The sequence below is a fragment of the Carcharodon carcharias genome, chromosome 7, assembly GCF_017639515.1.
Source record: "Carcharodon carcharias isolate sCarCar2 chromosome 7, sCarCar2.pri, whole genome shotgun sequence".
Classification (NCBI taxonomy): domain Eukaryota; kingdom Metazoa; phylum Chordata; class Chondrichthyes; order Lamniformes; family Lamnidae; genus Carcharodon; species Carcharodon carcharias.
In genome coordinates, this window is record NC_054473.1 from 122832108 (window position 1) to 122855714 (window position 23607).

General features: G+C 44.8%; 1 protein-coding gene across 1 annotated transcript; it reads left to right on the forward strand.

The window, feature by feature from the left end:
- The first annotated feature begins 9622 nt into the window (after nt 1–9622).
- LOC121280037 (adhesion G-protein coupled receptor G2-like) lies at nt 9623–23397 on the forward strand. Its single transcript, XM_041191666.1, has 6 exons — nt 9623–9704; nt 11314–11438; nt 12026–12294; nt 16890–16989; nt 20678–20799; nt 23147–23397. The coding sequence occupies exons 3-6, from the start codon at nt 12060–12062 to the stop codon at nt 23395–23397; spliced, it is 708 nt and encodes a 235-aa protein (XP_041047600.1). The 5' UTR covers nt 9623–9704; nt 11314–11438; nt 12026–12059.
- The last annotated feature ends 210 nt before the right edge of the window (nt 23398–23607 follow it).

The following is a 23607-nucleotide window of genomic DNA, read 5'->3' on the forward strand; positions in this document are numbered from 1 at the left end:
AGCACAGCATTTAGGAGTGCTGAGTTTCAATGGCTTGTCAGCGTTAATGGTATCACTCATGTAAAAACTTCACCTAACCACCCTTCCTCAAATGGACAGACCAAGAGAGCGGTTCAAACATTCAAAGCTGGCATGAAGAAATTAACTGGAGATTCCATAGTGACCAAGCTAGCACGTTTTCTTTTCCATTATAGAACCACCCCTCACACAACAACAGGTGTCACACCTGCGGAATTGTTGATGAAACGTCGTCTCTGGACGAGATGGAGCTCAATAACAACAAATTTAGGGAGAAAGTGGAAAGGAGTCAGCGAAGTCAGAAAACTGGACATGACTGGATTAGTCATGACAGAAAGTTTACCATAGGTGAGAAGGTATATTGAAGAATGTTGGAGAAGGACCAAAATGGTTATCAGGTGAAATAAGTGCAATGACTGAATCTCTTTCTTATCACATGAAAGTGGAAGCCCGAGTCATATGGAGACTTGTGGATCATATAAGGAGGAGAGAAACAAAGTACCAAAAAATGATTCCTGCAGTGTTCACGACTACGTCAACGTCTCCTGTTGAAAGAACTCAACTGAGTACAGATGTGTCTGAAGGGTCGGCTGTACCTGCAAGAGTTTAGGAAACAGGTTTGCAGGTGCCCACCGGAGAACCTGATGCTCAGACAACAGCAGGAAGGGAGGTTTCTCACAAAGCATCTGAAGCTGTAGAGCTGAGACGTTCTACATGTGTAAGGAAACTCCCAGAAAGACTGAATTTGTAAATTACTTATCTGTGTAAATAATTTGATATTTTGAGAAAAATTGTAATTGTACCTATAAGATGTATTTCTAAGTAAAGGGGGAGGGATGTGGTAATGGAAGATCACATGATCTTAGTATCCAATAGCAGAGTAGTGTGGGCTACCTCAGTAGTCGAGAATTAGTCTGTAATGGAGAGACAGGGTTTGAGTTGTAAGCACACAAGTATAACTGCTGAGTTCCTTTGTTAATAAATAGAAAGTGTTCTGCCTAAGAACTGTCTGCTGATTTACTCTGTCTCTGTTACCAACTCGGCCATCCTGAAACAAGCATGCAATCCAGATCACTCAATCCAGTCAAACTAGTGACCAGGATCCAACAGTAATTTAATCAGGAACACTGCCTCACATTTAGCACCCGTTCCAACGGAACAACTGAATCCAGCTGCATCATGGGAAAGCTGCCATATTTACATTAAAGACAAAGAGCCGAATAAACCTTGTGTGCAGCTTCTACTCCGGCTTCAGCCCTCTCCCCAGACATGGCCTTCCCCCACCATTGCATGGTGGGGCACCTTGGGTACATTGTAGGCCTCAGGCCAATGCAGTGTGTAACATGATTGGTCCTCATTCAGCAACTTAACCTTTGCCCTCTGATCTTAGCTATTTCCATGGCAGTAATATTCTTTCTTTGTCAATCTTTTACAGTGCTTCAATCAGCTTAATTCTGGAAAATAAATTAATGAATTGTGAAGGGGAAATGCTAGTTGGTGAGACAGAAAATATGATATTCTACCTTAAAAATATAGACCCTGAAAATTTCACAGGAATTCAGTTTCCTAATTCCGATACGGTGAGTGTGTTTGGAATTCTTGTGGTGCCAGTTGTAAGTGTGGAGAGTGTCACTTGTGTCCCAGTGCGAGTTCTGGTGGCAGGAGGAGTATCTCTATGGCCCTGCTGTCCCCTATCACTCTTCTTAGTAATGCAGTTTCTTCTTCTTATTGCTCCTAATTTGAATGTGTTATGTTCAATTGCTTTGTACTCCAGCACCACCAGCATCTGCCCTGACCACCAACCCCCCACTCACACACACCCCTCTTCCCATATCATGACTAAGAAAATGAGTCACTATCCCATTCTGAGCCTCATTCAATGGCCCCGTTATTTACAGGAGGAGGGGAGGGCGCTGAATTGAATTGGATGTAAATTTGAGTAGAGTGTAAAATGGTCCCTTCACATGGCACAAGTGAGTTAAAATTACCTCAGAAGTTCTGTCCTAAAACACTTGAAACTTGAATCCAGTTTCCAGCAGAGTAGAACTCCAGCAGTGAGTTCAAATGGCCTTGGGTGATCACAATTATATTTCTGATGTTGTGACTCAGCTTCCATTTACTGCTTCCACTCTCACTGCACTGAAGGTTGTGATCATTTGTCTGGTGCCAGGCCTCTGTTCCCATCATTTTCCGGTCCCACCTGCAGTGGGACCCGTCCTAGGTGGGATTGAAAATTTGGAGAGGCGGCTAAACAGCCATTGACTTTGGGAGGAAATTCTCAGTCCCACCATGGGCAGGAATGGACTATCCCTGCCCACATTTTGATGTGGTGGTTGCTATGAGTGTTGATCAATAACCCTCACAGCAAGTGTTCAGATTTTTCACTAAAAGTAACCACTTTCAAAGAATAAAGGAAAAATTGCATTTATATCACGCTTTTCACCACCACCAGATGTCACAAAGCACTTTACAGCCAGTGAAGTACTTTTTGAAATGTAGGCACTGTTGTAGGAAAGAAGGCAGCCAATTTGTGCACAGCAAACTCCCACAAAGAGCAATGTGATAATGACCAGATAATCTGTTTTTGTGATGTTGACTGTAGGATAACTCCCCTGGTCTTTTTCAAAATAGTGCCACCCAAGCAAGCAGATGGGGCCTCAGTTGAACACCCCATCCAAAAGACAGCACCTCTGACAGTGCAGTGCTCTGGCAGTACTGCACTGAAGTGTCAGCCTTAACTTTTGGGGTCAATCCCTGGAGTGGGATTTGAACCCAGAACTTTGGGGCTTTTTACACACCCAGACTCTTTGAGCTTGTTGCTCCTGAATGTAAGAAATGAAATGTCATTGCAGATTGTTATCAAATATCCAAATAATTTATATTTTTTATTGTTAAATATAAAACCCAGGAGAATATCTCTACCTTTGACCCATCGCTTGAGATCAAATTGCTGCCAAGTCTCCTGGATAATGTCAACGGCGTCAGCAGCTACTTTAATACTACCACATTACGAATCATTTTTATTATATTCAGAAATGCAGCACTGTTCCAGGTAACATAAACACAGCTACTCTTTTCTCAGTGTGTAATAAGATGTGGGATTTTATAAAATGGTAGTAAAAGTATGTAACAAAACTGAAAAAGATGTCAATAATTATTTCACTTGCTGCATGTTACTCATTGAGCACCTTAGCTGATGCTATACCTTCTGTTCTTTGTGTGCATTATTTAAACAGCTGTTTAACACTTGCTGTGCTGAACTGATGGATTGACCATAGGTTTATCTGTCTGCTAGGTTAGTACATTTTCCTGATTGATGAGGATAACATGTCCGTACAGGGGGGAAAATACACTGGGGGAAGGAAATGGAATAAAATTACAATCTGTGTTTAAAAACTAATCATTAAACATTTTTGCTTCAGGATATTTCCAGAGGGCCAGTAATATCAGTCACTTTGCAGCGCATCCCTCCAAAAAACTGGTGACCTGGTTTGTTGTGTGTTATAGCAAATAAGTACATCACATTCCCTGTGACTGAGGCTATTGGTGCAGTTGGTAGCATGTGCCAATTGAAGTCCCATGTTATGTACTGCCTGCAACATGTGGGAAATCCTAGACACTCCCTGCGCTCTGACCGACCACGTGTGCAGGAAGTGCCACCAGCTGCAGCTACTTGGGCTCCGAGTTTTGGAGCTTGAGCAGCAGCTGGAGGCACTGAGGTGCTTCAGCGAGGCTGAGAGTTTCGTGGATACCACAGCTTACAGAAGTGCAGACAGAGAGGGAATGGGTGACCATCTGTCAGAAGAAAGGTGCCAGGCAGGTAGTCAGGAAATCCCCAGCATGCATATCGCTCGAGAACCATTTTTTCTGTGTTGGAGAATGATGAGAGTGACGGTTCCTTTGGGGAATGCAGCCACACTCATGGCACTGTGAGGGGCTCAGCTGCACGGGGGGAGGGGGGGGTGGAAAAAGAGGGGAAGAGCAATAGTGGTAGGAGACTTGATAGTGAGGGTAACAGACAGGCATTTCTGCGGCCATAGACATGAATCCAGGATGGTATGTTACCTCCCTAGCGCCAGGGTCAAGGATGTTACTGAATGGTTGCAGGGCATTCTAAAGGGGGAGGGCAAACAGTCAGAGATCAAGGTACATATTTGTACCAACGACATAGGTAGAAAGAGGGATGAGGTCTTGCAACAGAATTTAGGGAGCTCAGAAGCAGATTAAAAAAGAGGACCTCAAAGGTGGTAATCTTTGGATAACTTCCGGTGCCACGTGCTAGTGAGTATAGAAGTAAGAGGTTATTCCAGGTGAATGCATGGCTGGAGAGACGGTGCAGGAGGGAGGGCTTTAGATTTCTGGGACATTAGGACCATTCCTGGGGGCGGTGGGACCTGTACAAGGTGGATGGGTTGCACCTGAACCGGAATGGTACCAACATCCTTGCAGGGAAAGTTTGCTATTGCTGTTGGGGAGGGTTTAAACTAACTTGGCAGGGGGATGGGATTCTGAGATGAGGTTCAGCAGGGGGTGATGCACAGCCAAAATTAGAAGAGAAGGCAAGTGAGTCTGGAAGGCATAGAAATTATAGACCAGTTAAGGCACAAGGGAGTTTGGTAAGTTTGGATGGTATTTATTTTAATGCAAGGAGTCTGACGAATAAGGCAGATGAGTTGAGGGCACAAATTAACACATGGAAGTTTGATGTCATCGCTGTCACAGAGACATGGTTGAGAGAGGGACAGGATTGGCAGCTCAATATACCAGGATATAGGATCTTTAAGCGAGACAGGGAAGGAAGTAAAAGAGGAGGGGTTATCGAAATATTGATTAAGGAATCAATTAAAGCAGCAGGTCCATTAATCATTTTAATAAGTATTTTAATGGCCTTAATAGGCTGTTGATAGTTTGGCGGGCATGCAGCCAATTCAGCTGCGCGCCCTGCAAGCTGCACATCTAGATGACGTGGGGTGACATCGGGATGCATGCCCGATGTATCCCCGCATCATTTTACAGCAGATGCTGCCCTTTGTGTTGGTGTTCACAAGTGAGAGGGACGACATGGATATGGAAATCAGGCAGAAGGACTGTGATATTATTAAAGAAATTAGCATAGAAAGGGAGGAGGTTCTAAGTGGTCTGGCGGGCTTAAAAGTACATAAGCTTCCAGGCCCGGATGAAATGTATCCCAGGCTGTTGAGTGAGGCAAGGGAGGAGAAAGCAGGGGCGCTGGCAATAATTTTCAATACCTTTTTGACCATAGGAGAGGTGCCAGAGAACTGGAGGACAGCCAATATGGTACTGTTATTGAAGAAGGGAGGAAGGGATAAACCAAGGAACTGCAGGCCAGTCAGTCTAACCTCAGTGGTGGGGAAACTATTAGAAGCAATTCTGAGGGACAGAATGAATCTACACTTGGAGAGGCAGGGATTAATCCAGGACAGTCAGCATGGTTTTGTTAAGGGGAGGTCATGTCTGACCAATTTGATTGAATTTTTCGAAGAGGTGACCAGGTGTGTAGATGAGGGCAATGCATTTGACGTAGTCCACTTGGACTTCAGCAAGGCTTTTGATAAGGTCCCGCATGGGAAACTGATAACAAAGGTAAGAGCCCATGAGATCCAAGGTAATTTGGCAAATTGGATCCAGAATTGGCTGAGTGGCAGGAAGCAGAGGGTGATGGTCGAGGGGTGTTTTTGTGACTGGATGCCTGTGTCCAATGGGGGTTCCACAGGGATCAGTGTTGGGTCCGTTTGTGATATATATATAAACGATTTAGACTTGAATGTGGGAGGGTTCATCAGTTAGTTTGCGGATGACACAAAAATTGGTGAGGTGGTAAATAGTGAGGAGGATAGCCTTAAATTATAGGAGGATATAGACAGGCTGGTCAGATGGCCTGATCAGTGGCAAATGGAATTTAATCCAGATAAGTGTGAGGTGATGCACTTGGGCAGAACAAACAAGGCCCTGGGAAGTACCGAGGATCAGAGGGACTTTGGTGTGCATGTCCACCGGTCCCTTAATGTAGCAGGACAAGTAGATATGGTGGTTAACAAGGTGTATACCTTTATTAGCCAAGGTATAGAATATAAGAGCAGGGAGGTTATGCTGGAACTGTATAAAACGCTGGTTCGGCCACAACTAGAGTATTGTGTGCAGTTCTGGAATCCGCATTATAGGAAGGATGTGATTGCACTAGAGACAGTGCAAAGGAGATTTACCAGGATGTCGCCTGGGCTGGACAGTTTTAGTTATATGGGGAAATTGGATAGACTGGGGTTATTTTCCCTGGAGCAGAGGAGATTAAGCAGGGGATTGAGGTGTATAAAATTATGAGGGGCACAGATAAGGTAGACAGGAAGGAACCTTTCCCCTTGGTGGAGGGATCAATAACTGGGGGCATAGATTTAAGGTAAGCGGCAGGAGGCTTAGAGGAGATGAGAGGAAGCATTTTTTCACCCAGAGGGTGGTGGAAATCTGGAACTCACTGCCTGAAAGGGTGGTAAAGGCAGAAACCCTCAAAACATTTAAGAAGTATTTGGATGCATACAAGGCTACGGGCCCAGTGCTGCAAAATGGGATTAGAATAGTTGGGTACCTGTTTGACTGGGGTAGACTCAATGGGCTGAAGAGTCTTCTTCTCTGCTGTGGACCTCTATGACTCTGTGACTTTATAGCACACGAACCTGCTGCCTCTCCCATGCCTACCACTCTGCCAGTGTCTTTGTTGTTGCCTGTCAGCCAGCCAGCCCAGACTGCTGCTGCCCATGCTGAGGTGGTGCAGTCTGAAGCCAGACCTTCTAGAGCCAGAGCCGCTCGAGGCCCTCCATGGTCATCTGCAGTGTCCACAGTGAAAATCAGCAGTTTTCAATCAGCCATGTTGCAGCCAATGGAGTAGCATTGAGCAGGAGCACTGGGACAGGCAAAGAGACACAGAAAACAGCCACTAGAGGACTGCCCTGGGTGATCAATTTAGCTTTGTATGCACTATGATGTGATTTCATTCATAAATTTAGCTCGGTTTGTGTATTTGCGTCAGTTTTTATTTTTGTGTTGTGGGAAACTGGACAATATGATGGTCAATGGTAGAGGAAAGATAAGGAATCTGGGACTGATGGTGAATGGGGAATTGGAGTTGAGGCTAATGGTATTAATTGTGAATTATTTGTTCACATCCAGCCTGGACAGAAAGGAGCTGCTGAGGTTACAGCCTCTTGTCTTGTTCTTCCTCTTCCTCCTTCTCCTCCTATTCTTGTTCCTCAGCTTCTTTCCTGATAGTTGGTGTCAAGGTCTTTATGATGATGATGTTGTGGAAAATACAACAGACCACAATAAACCTTGAGACCTGCTCAGCTGAATACTGCTGGGCTTCTCCAGAACAGTCCAGATAGTGGAAGCATTGCTTCATGACAGCAATGTTGTTTGCTCTGTAAGAGTGACAGCATGACTCTCATTGTATGCCTGCTGTTGAACTTGTGCAGGAATTCCAGACTTGGGGAATCAGCAATATCACGAGTCGATAAGCCTTGTTGCTCTGTAGCCTGCCTGTGTTTTGCCAGGGTGGCTGAAAAGACATTTGGCACAGAGGACTGCCGCAGAATGAACGCATCATGATTGCTGGCAGGAAAATGGGGCATTCACTTGAAAATTACGCCACCTGTGGTCACACACCAGATCCACAATGAGGGACTGGAATCAGTTTCAGTTCAGGTAAAGGTTGAATTTACATGAAGCATATGCAAAGCAACATGTGTGCATTCAGTAGTGCCCTGCAATATGGGGAAGCCTGCAATCCATGCAAACCCTTCAGCTCATTCTACAAGAAAGGCTTGGATGAAGCAGTCTCTCTGCAAAGACAGAGAGCCTCAGTGATCTCCCTCATGCAATGATGTACTGCAAGATGTTGCTCATATCTTCAGCAGCATGAAAGAAGCAAGACGTATAAAAGTTCAGGGGCATGGTCACCTTGATGGCCACTGGCAATGCCGTCTCTGCCCTGCTCTGAGGTTTGGGTTGTGACTGCAGCGGTTGACAGATTTCAGTCACAATCTCTCTAGTGTCCAAAGCATTGGTCATTGCTGAAGTTCAGGTAAGAATTGCTCCAATAACACCCTTTGCAGATATGGTCTCCTCCTGAAAGCCCTTTCCTCCTTCTTCCTCTTCTCATAGCTTGTCCTGCTCTGTGTGACCTCTGTTCATTCTCCCACTCAATCTCAAGGTCAAGATGAAGCCTTACCATGCCACTCATGTCTGAATGCAATTGATTAATGTACACGTCTTTATTCACCAAAAAAACATCAGCACCAGCCACTCTCTGCAACCTATTAAATCTGTTAACAGGTATGGAAATGTATCCAAAATATATAAAATTGCAGCAGCAGCCAGAAGAAATAATCCAACAACTAACCCGGAAGTAATTCATGATCTCTTTAAGCTGTGTAGATGGGAGTCCTTCATGTGTTTTAAATTGTGAGACATGGTGTAGGCTGGAGGATGTAGCTCCAAAATGGCTGTGCTTGTGACAAATCAGTGCTACACACTGACCGACATCATGATTTGCCTGCTCTGTGTGTTGCTTGCAATTGTTAGGTACACACACACACACATATACACACACAAACACACATATACACACACACACAAACTCTTTTATGAAGATGGTGCCTATTGCTCTTCCTGGTGGAAGTGAGCATGTACATCATAGACATATTTTCATAGTTTAAGAGGCCTCCCATCACCCAAACAATAGGAGCTGCAGAGCCCAATTTCGATTGAAGAAAGAGAAAATATTTTACACCTGTACTTTCAGGCCAACTCATTGAAAGGCAGCCTTTGTCAAACATTTGGAATGAAATTGCTGACGTGTGAATAATTGTGAATGAGTAAATTGTAAGAAGTGTAAAGGAAAGAGGAGTATTGGACCTCCTCTGAGCTGGGTCTATATGTCCTATTTGTTCATCTCCAGCCCCTTCCTCTCAGTCCCAGCCCTTAACATTGCAGTCTGCACTCCACAAACAGAATCCAAGGATTCAGCATTTCTGTCCCTGCCTCCTCTCCAGCATCAGGTATCTGTCTCCCAATCAATGCTGCATGTCCCACAATATCCCGACTGCGCTTTAAATATATGACTGAAGCTGCCTGGAGTCTCTCTACTCTCAGAGGTTGGGTTTTCTTGGCTGCTGTCCTTTGCTCTTCAATGGAAACTCTGGTAAAATCTGTATTTGTACCTTTACAGGATAAAAATCAGAGCATTATTTTAAATAATGTAGTTGGAATTCGAGTGGGGAATATAAACTGTGATAATCTGACAAATCCTGTTCTGATTGCGTTTAACAAACCATCATCGGTAAGGACATTTTTTTTAACTTTTCACTATTCAGTCTGTTAAAAGGAACTATTTATGTTAAGGGCAGTAAAGAATTCTTGTTAATCTTTTTCATTTTAGAAAACATTCATTCCAAAATGCGTCTTCTGGGAATTAGAACAAAATGGTAATAAAGGGAGTCATTTCTATCAAATATTTCAATCGTGTTGCAACCGAGGAGCAATTTCTCACTTAGTAACTTTCCACTGCAGGACAAACAACTACCGGTCACTGGAATGATTCTGGGTGTACAACAGAAAATACAGACAATCAAACCATCTGCCGATGCAATCACCTGACTTTCTTTGCTGTCTTGCTGGTAGGTACAAAGTAATGTGTCTTTTATCCCATTCCAGTTTGGTTGTGAGCAGCAAAACCTACCAGCAATAATCCTAATAACATACATAAAGATACAAAAAGGGATAAGAAAGACCAGCTGGTATATTAAGATGGTTCCATCCCAACATGGAACGAGTTGCTCACAGCATTAAATCCATTCCCCCACTCACTATCCCCCAAAGCTGCACAATCCCCTCAGGGAGGCACAAAAAAGGTAAAATCCTAATTTAGGGAGGAAATAAAACTTTGGGAAATTTCTCCCTGACCCCCACAGACTAAAGACAAGTTCCATGAGACAATGACAACTGGTGGCACAATCTCAGTTCATCCTCTCACCTTGGATAACTGGAGATGTTTTCCACTCACAGAATCCAGCTCCCTTTGGAATGTTTGCAGCAAACCTCACACTCACCACGTGTGCTGGTGATTTATTCCAGACTTTGACAGCTCTTGTGAAGAGAATTGTTTCCAAGTATCTAACCTAAATCTCTGCCTTTATAACTTGTACCAATGCACCTCCTCCTACCCGTCACCTCCACTCCCGTGAACATAGTGGCTGAGAGTTTCAGCAAATCTGCTCCTACTTTGCTGCCATAACATTTTCAGAAATGCAGTGCAAACCCCATTTATGTGCAGAATGGGGTTTCCTCCCCAACTCCATTAAAGTTATAGCGGCAGAGTGGGAACAGCACTGAGCAAATTCCCAGCCCTCTTCCTGTCCCCTCAAAGCCTACATTTTTCCAAAGTAAAAAGGCACAGCTTGCTAATTTTGCTCTGCTATCTTGGAGGCCCCAGACTGGGTATCAATCAAGTAGCTCTCCTCTGGAGCTCTTCCAGGGTCTCGTTTTCCCTTTATATCTGAGGGAGCCAAACCTAACACAATAATCTAGATGTGGCCTTGTACAGGGCCTTGTACAAAGTATGCACAGCTCTTCTGGTTTTACATCTAATTGTTACAGTCATAAGCCCTGATATCTCATCTGCTTTTGCAACAGGCTTGTGGCATCATGGGCCTTCATTCCCATTTATTCTTGTAACTGGTTAACTAATGTTCTTTTGGGAATTCAGGAAACTCGCCTTCCTTACCTGCTGTGTACTTTATGTGACTCCAATCACACACCAATGTGGTTGTCTCTTAACTGCCATCTGAAGTGCCTCAGTGAGGCTCTCAGTTGTACGGGGAAGTAAAGGATGGGCAATAAATGTTGGATTTGCCCAGCAGCCCCAGAATGAATTTAAAAAATAAAAAGCTGTACAATCGAGTAGTAAATAGTGGCTTTCCCCCCACAACTCTCCAGGTGTTAAGTGTCTGATCTCAGACATGCTCTTCTGGGGATTGTGTGAAGGCCAAGCACTTCCGAGCAGGAGAGAGAATCGTCCAGGGTGTGGACGTCATTATAGTCCAGCTCCAGATAGACCTGGCCTTAGGCATGTACTTCTGTGGCCTCTCATCAGAGGAAGAGTCGATATCACAAGGGCAGCCAAGCAAGGGGTTCGGGAAAAAATACATGGAAAGAAGAGAGTGTAACTTGTTTAAAAGAAAAATTACCAAGTCATCATAGTAATGCTTATCCTTTTCTTTTCTAAAGCAACCCACTGGGAGCCAATCCTTGGATGTGAAGATATTGAAATCACTAACATATATCACACAGATTGGTTGTGGTGTTTCTGCCATTTTCACAGCAATTACTTTAATCATCCATTTTATTCTCAGGTATGAGTATCTGGCTATCAGTGCTATCATTTCTAAATGAACTGGCTGTGCAATCGACATATGTAACAAATTACTCCTTGAGAATAGAGCTCACATGTAATTTACAACAGCAGGTTTATTAAACAAAACTTACTTCTGTTTGTAAATATATTAATTTTGAGAATACAGTAGTCAAGAAATGAGTTGACTTGCTTTTGATATTGTAATGTTGTCTGTTATGTTAAGAGGATGTCTTGTGGTGCAGTGGGTAGTGTCCCTACCTCTGACCCAGAAGTTCTGGGTTCAAATCCCATTCCAGGCCTTGATTAGCAAGAAAGATGTGTTCATGACATGGCCAAACATGCCTTTGGTAGGGTGTAAGAGTGGGACAATCTCCTGGTGTGTGATGCAGAGTATATAGCCTCTGTCTTCAGTTTCTGTTGCTAGATGCTTCAGGCTAGTGACATGTTCCAGGAAATTTGAGCAGTGGAAAGGACTTAATTGTGTGTTTTGTCTGCTTCATGCATCTCTAGATGTGGGAAGACTTTGAAATCGAAGTCGATCAGTTTGCATAATTTCTCTCAAAAGCTGTTTCTTTTCTTATTCAGAAAGAAACAAAAGGAATGTTCCATCCAGGTCCACATGAATCTCAGTGCTGCCTTGTTTCTTCTCAATGTGACCTTCTTAACAAACACAAGGCTCAGTTCCAGTTGCACAGACAGTCTCTGTAAAGCCATGGCTGTCTTGCTGCATTACTCACTGCTTTGCAGCTTTACATGGATGGGAATCGAAGCGTTTCACCTGTACATCATGCTGATCAAAGTGTTCAACACCTACATTAAGTGCTACATGCTGAAACTCCGCCTTGTTGGTTGGGGTGAGTGTAAAATGTTCTATTGCTGAGTTAGTTGTATGTGCATCTGATCCTTATTATATCATATGGCCACGATTATTATTGCATTGCTACAAGAAAAAGAACAAACAATTAAAAAAGTTATTCTTTGGCGGCTTTGGATGTCCCCTGTCCCCTGTGAAATTTCAGGCCAAAAATATTTAATCATCAAACTTGGCTATAAATCAGGAACCAGAGTTGGTAAGTGAATTGGATTCAAGCCCAGATGAATGAGAATGAAAGTTTTTTTGCGAGTCCAGGTTTATTTCCAGTTGCTCATGAACACTGTATGAAATTTCCCTGCAATTCAGCTCTGAATGGCAACCTGATCAAAGACGCCATAGGATGATTGGTTTGAAGAATAGAAATAGCTCAGAGACCCTCTTCTGAGAGGAGGGTTAATGGTATAATAGATGGAGTGCTTTTCTTGCTTATTTAAGGAGATTTCTCTAGCAATAAAAGGTGTTTCTGGTTGAAAGTTGTGCGTTAGGCCTCAATGTCCAGTGCTGAAAGGTTGAGGGAGAGGTCCTCCTAGAATCATTGTTAAGAGACATGTGAACATTCTCAGAGCATGGCCAAGAACAGGCCCACAGGCAGCCCAATGCTTTGACCAAAAGAGCAAGTATGTTTCAGAGAGCCAGGGAGCTGCCGCCTTCTCGCTGCGGCATCAGGGCTGCAAGGACCCCGGCAGCAAGTTTCAGCCCCCAATCTGTTGTGAATCCTCAGTAGGAGACCAGGCAGCTCTCCTCTGCATGTGTTCATGTTACCCAGAAGGCAGAAATAGAGTCATAGTCAGGGGTCATCTCCACGGCCCTGGAAAATGTGCCCCCACCACTCCTACCCCCAAAAATTTTGAAGCCTGTGTCTTAATGTCAGTGGCCTCTCTGCTTGTCTGACACTCCACACAATGGAACACAGGGGGAGTGAACAGGTGTACACCAGCTGCACAATAGGTGCTCGGAGTGAGTCAGCAGCCAGAATTTTCAGAATATACAGGCCAGAATTTTCCCGTAGGCATGCAGGGGCGGACCCTGCATGCCGACATAAAATGACGCGAGGTGATGCACCTGCAGCTTTCAGGAAGCCTTCCCTTAGCCTGGGAATGGGAGTTGTGCTCTCCACTGGAGGCACCTCCTCTGAGGAGGAAGGGAGGGCCAGAAGGGGGAGGAGGCCAGGAGTCCACATTCAGCATCCAGGGGAGCCGCCTTTGGGAGGACAGGCACACGGGATGCAGGGCCAACAGGAAGTCCAAAGCTGAAGGGGCCGCAGAAGACACCACTATCCTGCTGTCAGGGTTTACAGGAGGCAAAGCAGTTTCCTCAATATGTCTGAGGTGCAGTGCTGAAGGAGGCTCTGTCTTTCAAGGGAGACAGTCACCTCCATCTGTCAGATGATAGGCCCTGAGATCTCCGCAAACTGTGTGGGTGGGCACTCCATGCCAGCGGCTCTAGAGGCAACAGCTGCCCTCAACCTCTATATCTCCGGCTCCTTCCAGGGGTTGGTGGGTGATCCTTGCGGAGTCTCCCAAATCAGCTGTCCACACTTGTGTCAAGCAGGCGACAACCGCTCTGTTCGGGCATGCATTAACTTTCATCCATTACCGCTGGGACGAGGCCAGCCAGACAGAGTGAGCCAGAGGCTTCGCAACAATTACTGTCTTCCACCGTGTCCAGGGTGCAATAGACTGTACACATGTGGCCCTCAAGATGTCAGCAGGTAAGCCCGGTGCCTTCATCAACAGGAAGGGCTTCCACTCCATGAATGTTCAGATAGTGTGTGAACACAGGATGCACAGTCTGTGCAAGGTACCCAGGCAGCTCCCATGATGTCTACATCCTCAGACACTCCTAGGTGCCAAGGCTCTTCAGTGCTCCAGCCCGGCTGGATGGGTGGCTGCTGGGTGACAAGGGCTATCCCCTCAGAAGGTGGCTCATGACGCCTCTCCATCATCCAAGAACAGAAGCTGAGCAGCTGTACAATGGGAGCCACACCTGCACAAGGGCTGAGGTGGAGTGAGCCATCGGTCTTCTCAAAATGCACTTAAGATGCCTGGACTGCTCAGGGGGCGCACTCTAGTACCCCCCAGATCATGTGTCGCTGATAGTGGCTGCATGCTGCGCCCTCCACATTCTGGCGCTGGAAAGGGGGACACATTGGATGAGGAAGACAGACACAGTTGCTCCGGATGTAGTCCAGCAGTGAGTCCGAGGATGAGCATGCACAGGAGAACGCTGAGGGGGTGGACGCTGACCCGGACATACTCCCGGGAGGCAAAGACACCCAGGAGGCTTTAATCCAAAGAACCTTCAGCTAGTCCATCACAGATAGACCTTCAACACTTGCCAGGGCTGCAGGCTCCGCACTCAATACCTGAGTGCAAAATCGGCCTGGATAATAATATTAACTAAGGCTCTTGTCAGTAAAGCATGGACTCCTTGAGCATAGGCACCATGCCACACATTGCCTCAAGTATCTCTGCCAGATCCTCCCACATACCCTGTTGCACTTCCAGCATTTGCTGCCTCACGGATGACTGCAGAGGCACATCATTAGCCACTGACTGAGCATGTGCCTGGTCTCCAGTAGTCCTCTGACTTCCGGCACCCTGGGCACTCTCTATGTCTGCCCACACCTGAAGCGAGTGTGAAGTGCCTTCACTGCCGTGCCCTGGGACACTAGCCGAAGATCTAATTCCCACTGAGGTGCTAGTATCTGCGCTGGTGCCTGCCTGGCTGAGATGGTGTGACGCTGATGAGTGGATTTCCTCTGGGCTTCAGGTATGAGAGGTGGGCCCTCTGCCTCCTCCTCCCAGCCCTGCTCCGGTGATGCTGAAAGGAAGAACAAGGACATTTGATTGGTTACGGTGCAGACAATGTCAATTTGCATACTGCTCCCCCAGATCATTGTGCGCTCATCCTTCTTTAATCAACGGTTATCCCATGTTGCAAACTTCAATCACTGAGCATTCAGCAATGCCATGGCTTTTGGAACACACATGGTGACCTGAGTGCTCGCCAAACATGCCTCCCCGTGGCACCTCAGCCTCACCACCACTGGTGGACCTGGGGGCATGGCGCCTCTCCAGATCCATGGCCTGCTGCATAAAAGGTGTCAGGATCGCCAACTGGGCCTGCCCTCCGCCAGTCCACATCCACTCTGTGGAATTGTGCACAGTCTTCTCCTGAAAAGGAGAGAAGAGCATTGATTAGTCCGCCCTGTATCTGGATTCCCATTGCATCCCTGCAAACCCAACCAGAGTGAGACATTGCAGGACTCCAGTTCTTCATTACCCCATAGCTGCCGTACACTCACACAAAGAAGCCTGGGCTGACAACACCCCTTTGCCCAAATGCTGCCTCCTTCACATGTGGCACCAAAGGTGTAATTTTGCTAAGTAAGGAGGCACAAGCACATGGAGTGCAAAGAGCAGCAGATGGATTGGTGCCCCTCTCCACTCCAAGCATGTTAGCACCCTGACTTTGACATGCTTCCCAGTACCAGCGCTATGCCTAGTTGAGTTTCACTCATACTCTATACACATGCTACGGATGCAGAACACACCCTAGCTCAACCCTCTCAGGGTGAACTAGGCAGGGGCAATATCTGCTGGCACACCCAGCGAGGGATCCATGCCATGAGGGATTCAATGCCATTACTGTACTCAGAGTTGTGTGTGGGGGGGGTGGGGGGGAGTGGGGGCAGGGTGACGGCTACATTAAGTGTGCTCAGCTAACATGGTACTCACTCTTCCCGAGTGCAGGAGGTCTTGAATCTTTTATGGCACCACGTAATGGGAGCTCACAGTCTCGGCCACCTCCTCCTAGGTACGTTTGGTCAGGTGGGGAGGACTCCACCTCCCGTCCCTCAGAAGCAGGACCTCCAGCGGCACTGCCACCTCTACCAGGAGGGCACCTAGGCACTCATCCAAGAAACGAGGGTCATCCAAGAAACGAGGGGCCCACTGCCCCACTGGCCTCTCCTCTGGACTGGCCTGGCCTGCCCCGTTGGCCTACCCTCCAGACTTGTGTGATGCGCAGTAGCCCTCTGCTGTGCTCTTCTCCTGACCATTGTGAGCAGCCTTGCAAAGGCTGCCAGGCCTTCATTTAAACAGGCCGCCAGGTCGCCAGGTCGCCATTGGACCCCGCAATCTGTGCACTCCCACCGCCGCCCACCCACTCCCGCTATCCTCGGGAGTCGAGAAATACACTGGGTGGGCCTTAATTGGCCCGTCCGCGTAAAATGGTGATGCGGACCCAATCGTGGATTGCGATCGGGTCCACGCCCATTCCCACTTGGCCCACCCAACATGCAGAAAATTCTCCCCACTGTGTCAGATTATACTTTCTGTTGATTTGAAAAATATTGCCAAGGTTTTTCATTTCAAACCAAGCAAAACAGCAGTGAGACAAGGAGACAATTGTCCAAAAGTAGTTTGAACAACTGGTCTGCAAACTTCAGTGGAATAAGTTCAGACACAGTGAAACATCAACTGTCGATTCACCATGACCCCATTTTGTGCCACTGGCACTCAGCAATTTCACATCCAATAATTTTGTAACCATGCTCATATATATTCCCAGGCATTCCCGCCGGTGTACTTTCAATCATTGTTGGAGTGAGCACAGACAATTATGGCTGGTATTCGATTCCTGTCAATGGCAATTACAGCTCTACGGGCATGTAAGTTTTAGTTTATCGATTGCAGAATATAAGGCGTGACATAAATAAGCAATTGAATATAATAAATGGATAAGGTGTGATTAATTTGTAGCTTTACCGTAATGATGTGATCAGTTGTTAATGGTAAATGGTGACAGGCCTCAATACAATGTAAATTGGTTGAAAGTGATCTCTAGCCTAAAAATTACTCTTGGCAATTACAGCAACAAAGGTTTAATGCATTGATACATCATTACTCTGTTTTCTATTTTAACGAGACATTCATCTGTTTAATATAAATAAACACTTCCTGTTGGAACATAGCAAGCAAAACAATGTCTTATTCACACGTTGAACTTCCATCCAGTCATATCCAACTGTAATTTCTTGGCTTCTTTACAGAAGTGAATAGTTGAACTCATGTTAGGAACATGCTGTATCCACATCTAAGTGTCAGCCTTTGCTCTAATTGTTAATCCTTTACACACTGGAACTCTTTTCTATGTCTTGTGTAGGCAGATATTACTTTGAGAATATTGCTGACTTTGTTAACACATTCATGATAACCTCATAGCTACTATTTAACTAAATTAACTATCAACATCCTGGGGGTTACCACTGACCAGAAATGGAACTGGATCAACCGTATAAGATAGTGTGGCACAAGAGGAGTTCAGAGGCTGGAAATTCTATGGCAACTAATTCACCTCCTGACTTCCAAAGCCTGTCCACCATCTACAAGGCTCCTGTCGGGAATGCGATGGATGAGAACAGCTCCAACAACACTCAAGACTCTTAACATCATCCAGGACAAAACAGCCCACTTGTTTGTCACCCCAAACACCACCTTAAATATTCACTCCCTCCACCACTGACGCACAGTTACAACAGTGTGTACCATCTGCAACATGCACTGCAGAAACTCACCAATGCCCCTTCAACAGCTCCTTCCAAACCCACATCCCCACCACCTTGAAGGACAAGGGCAGCAGATGCAGGGGAACACCACCTGCAACTTCCCCTCCAAGCCACACACCATCCTGACCTGGCACAATATCACCTTTCCTTCACTGTTGCTGCTTCAAAATCCAGGAACTCCCTTCCTAACATCACTGTGGGTGTTCCTATAATGCATGGACTACAGTGGTTCAAGAATGCAGCTCACCACCACCTTCTCAAGGGCAATTAGGGATGGGAAATAAATGCTGGCCTAGCCAGCAAAGCCCACAAAATTATTAAACCCCTTCAAATTTTTTAATTAGTCAATGACTTTGTCAAACCTGCTGACAAGGGTGGTGCTGTTGTTGTCTGGCATACTGACCACTACCTCGCAGAAGCTGAGCGCCAAATCTCAGACAATTCTTCCTACCTCCCCCTGGACCATGGCCCCACCACCAAACATCAAGCCATTGTTTCCAGGACAGTCACTGACCTCATCTCGTCTGGAGATCTTCTCCATAGCTTCCCATCTCATAGTCTCCCAACCCCACACAGCCTGCTTCTACCTCCTTCCCAAAATCCACAAACAGGACTGTCCAGGTAGACTCATCATGTCAGCCTGTTCTTGCCCCATGGAACTCATTGCTTCCTATCTTGACTCCATTCTCTCTCCCTTTGTCCAGCCTCTTCCCACCTATATTCATGATTCCTCTGATGCCCTACTTCATTTCAACAATTTCCAGTTTCTTGGCCCTAACTGCCTCCTTTTCATCATGGACATTCAATACCTCCACATCTTCCTTCCCCACCAAAATAGTCCGAGGTCTCTTTTCTTCCTTGAACAGAGATCCAAACAATCCCCAGTCACCACCACTCTCCTCCACCTGGCTGAACTTGTTCTCTCACTAAACAATTTCTCCTTTAACTTTTCTCATTTCCTCCAAATAAAAGGTCTGGCTATGGGTACCTACATGGGCCCCAGTTATGCCTGCCTTTTTGTGGGCTATGTGGAACATTCCTTGTTCCAGTCCTACTCAGGCCCCCTCCCACAACTCTTTTCTCAGTACATCAATGACTGTATCAGTGCCATTTCATGCTCTCATCTGGATCTGGAAAAAATTATCGATTTTGTTTCCAATTTCCACCCCTCTCTCACCTTCACATGGTCCATCTGCAACACTTTCCTTTCCTTCTTTGTTCTCCCTGTCTCAATTTCTGGTGATAGACTGTCTACCAATATTCATTGCAAGCCCACTGACTCCCATAGCTATCTCGGTTACAGTTCCTCACACCCAAGTTCCTGTGAGGACTGCATCCCATTCTCCCAGTTCCTCTACCTCTGTTTCATCTGTTCTGATGATGCTGCCTTCCAAAATGGCCCTTCTGACATGTCTTCCTTTTTCCTTAACCTAGGCCCCCCCCCACTGTTGTTGTTCAGCCCACCTCCCCGTGTCTCTGCCCTCATCCCTCCCCCTCCTTCCCAGAACCATGATAGGGTGCCCCTTGTCTTCACTCCTCACCCTTCCAGCCTCCACATTCAAAGGATCATCCTCCGCCATTTCCGCCAACGCCAGCATGATGCCACCGCCAAACATATCTTCCCCTCACTGTCAGCATTCTATAGGGACCATTCCCTCCGTGACATCCTGGTCCACTCCTCCATCATCCCCAATTCCCCAAATCCTTTCGCAAAGTACCTTCCCATGCAATTGCAGAAGGTGCAACACCTGCCACTTTACCTCCTACAATTTGGTCTCCTTCATTAGCTGCTCCCAATGTGGTCTCCTCTACATTGGGGAGACTATACACAGACTGGGTGACTGCTTTGCGGAACACCTTTGTGCAGTCTGCAAGCATGACCCAGACCTTGCCATCGCTTGCCATTTCAACACACCAACCTGCACTCATGATCACATGTCCATCATTTGCCTGCTGCAATGTTCCAGTGAAACCCAAAGCGAACTGGAGGAACAGCACCTCATCTTCCAGACTTAACATTGAGTTCAACAACTTCAGACCATGTGCTCGGTCCTCCATCTTTACCCCCTTGGTAATCCAATTTTCAACTATTTATCTATTTATTCATATTTTTAATTTTTTGATTTTAATTATTAATTTCTTTTGTATCCCTTTTCCCCAATGCCCTCCCCTCCCCCTTCTTACCATCTATCACTTGTTTCTATGTCATGCTTTCATAGAGTGCTGACCCTTGTTCTGCAATTAACACATTCAGCTCTCCTACCTTTGAGTCACTATCAGCACCTTCTTTAGTCTTTAACAGTACCATTAACACTCCCTTTGTCTTGTGTCCAAGACATTTGTCAATCTCTCCTGAGCTCCCACCTATCATTGACCTTCTATTTCACTCCACCTGCTCCACCTCCTCTTTAACAGTATAATATCCATCACATTTCTACTTCTCTTTGACTCTGAAGGAGTCATACGGACTTGAAACGTTAACTCTGTTTCTCTGTCCACAGATGCTGAGAGACCTGCTAAGTTTTTCCAGCATTTTCTTTTTTTATTTCAGATTTTGTTAAAATGGTGTAAATAGAAATTTTACATGAGCGCATTAACCACTAGCAGTTCAAATCACAGGCAAAGGGATACGATGAGTGCTCAAAAGTCGTTTCTCCGTGTAGGGAGCATTGATTAATTGAAATGTGCACTTCTCACTTTTGATGAAAATCAAATTATTGCCTCTTTCTGCATTAACTCTTCTTGCATTTTTATGGATAGTAATTAAACTACTTGCATGCCCTCTCAACAGATGTTGGATAACAAACAAGACTGTGCATTATATTACAAATATTGCCTATTTCGTACTAATATTTCTGGGCAATACAACCATGCTGATAATTCTATGTGTAAAAGTGATCAGATTGAAAGGAGGTAATGAGAAGAGTATATTCACCATACTGGGCCTGACTTGTCTACTGGGCACAACCTACGGCATAGCTTTTTTCTCACATGGACTTCAGAGTGTACCTGCACTGTACCTGTTCTGCATCCTCAACCCTCTGCAAGGTCAGTCAGAGTACCACTGGCATTATATGTATTCATCAGACATGTAAACTTACAATTTCAGGAGCCAATTGATTTTGCTAAACTTGGACTTACTTACAAATTGATATTGTTTGTTATAATTGGAGCAGAATGTAATAAATTGAGTTGATGAAATAACACACTAGTGCAGTTCCACACAGTAGTTGGGTACAAATTTGTGTCTATCACATTCCTCACCTTTCAAGTTCCCCAACTCTGTAGCAATTGAGTTGAAATCCACAGGGAGGAATTAAAATGGCAAAACCTGGGCCAGTCTGATGTATTTCATGTTGGACAGTTAGAGAGTGGTATTGGGGAACATGAGAGAGGATATCATCAGGCTAACCCTCTTGGGGTGGAGGAGAATAGTAGATCATAAAAAATGTGGAATACTAAGATTAATCTACAAATGTAAATCCATTAATGGAACCTATCTATTGCTGTAGATCACTAAATTAACATTGGCCATCTTAAAATTAATTACAAAGCTTTGTAATTATTAATAACTAGAAATATATTTACAAAAACTAATATGATTTAGATAAACACTGAAACAAGTTCCTTAAATAGATTGTTTTTGCTTTCAGGGTTTTTCCTATTCCTCTGGTACTGCATGTTAACACGACCAACCAACAACAGAGCCAGCGAGACATCAAAAACAAGCAGATCTACAACTAACTAATGAGGACAACTGAAAAGTCGACACACCTATTTTTGAAGCACAATGTGAAATTTTCATTTTTAGTTTCCTAGCACAGAGCTTCACACATAAGGGCCACATAGAGGGGATTCAGGGAGTGCCCAGTAACTTTCCATCATTGACAGAAAAGGATGTGGGCTGTGTACTGGAAATCCTGATTTATGCACCTGACACATGAAGCTCTGAACTGGGGGTGCTAAATATAGAGAGTCACCCATTCCATGTACACAAATATGCTAGCAAACGATTCCAAATTATATTACAAGATATTTAAGATGTGAGTGGTAGAGGAGCTGTCAGGTATTATGCAAGAATACTAGCACCATAGCCAAATGCTGATAGAGTTGGATGAAAAGGAGATAGGAAAGAGACTCATGTGGACCATAAGCAATGACACAGCCCGATTGGGCAGAATGGCCTGTTTTTGTGCTGAAGACTCTACATTATTCTATTTAAGATTACAGCCTCTGCTGCTGTTTGGTGCAGTCAGAACCTGTGTGATGCTGCTTTTTAACTATTTTAAAAGATACTTTAATGCAACATAACAGATATGCATAAATAGAATATGCTTTAATCTCCTATAGTAAAGAAAATATATTTGGCTTATAACTTTGATCTTTATACGTGGTTGAATCACACATTGTAATAATTTTATACACATACATCTTGCTTTGATTTAATTGCTATTTAATTTCTAATCATGTTTCTGTCTCACCTCTCCGTAACATGGGGACCAATGTCCAGATCGAGCAACAGCTGTGTGATTACATTTCAAGTTGTGTTACAACCTTGGTGATATTTTTACTCTGAAGTTTTTATGTGACTTATTTATTTGGTGAGAAGAGATATCATTGTTAGATCAATCATCACTGACTGGCTGATTTAATGTGGTAGAATTGCCATGATAAAACACTGGTAATATTAATTGATAATATTTTAAAATTCTAATGAATAAAGCATTTCTTGGCTTGTAACTTAACCTTATATTTTCATCTGTGTATTGTTGAAGTAATCCATGTACTTAGGTTATGGCAGATGAGGGACCAGATGTATATGTAGTTGATAATGGTCACCATTCAATCACGAATCTAAAGTTCTGACATATCAAAGCAGATTACAGCTGAGACATTTGGGATTTGAGATTCTCTAAGGCAGTGCTACATACTTCATCTGAGCACTTTTTTTTGCTGCTGTGTTTGATGAGACCTACGACCTTGAGAGAAAATTAAGGCCCTTTATCAGCCACTACTTGGAAACTGTATACCAGCTCTTCCCAAACTCTTTTCTAATATGACCCCATTTTGATACTTGAAAATTAACCCAGATGACCCAGATGCCAACAAAAGCAAAATAGCAACAAAACAGCATTGTAACATTTAATACATAATTATTAATGTCTGCTTATTTTGGTAAATATAAAATACCATCATATAAACATGAAAATCTGTGTTTTTGAAGTACTTTCTAAAAATGTTAATATTTTTTTCTCACCAGTCCATTACTTCATCCGAGCCGCTGCATTTTATGGACCTTGGCCAGGAAGAAACAATCAGGTTGAGGGGCTTGAAATGGCTGATGTTGGAGCCCAGGTTACTCTGCAGGGCTGGGGTGATGGGATTGGGCTAAGAAAGGCCATAGTTAAGCTGCAGAGGCATTGCCGCTGGATTCATTTCAGGGCCAGTCTTCAAGACTCCGTGAAGCGGCCACAGGCAGGAACTCGTGGCCCAGAGAGGGAGAACGACTGAGAGATGAGCAGGGCAAGGGCCGGAAAGGATGTAACCTAGGCTTAGGTGTCAGTGCAGGGCACAGTCTCGGGGTTAGGGAGCCCATGACCCCATTTGCTGTTTCTGCCACCCATAATTTGGGATCCGCTGCCTTATATGCTACTCAAAGGCCTCAGAAACAGTATAAAATTGACTGCCGTATTTCAGTTAACTTCATAATGTGTTCTGCAA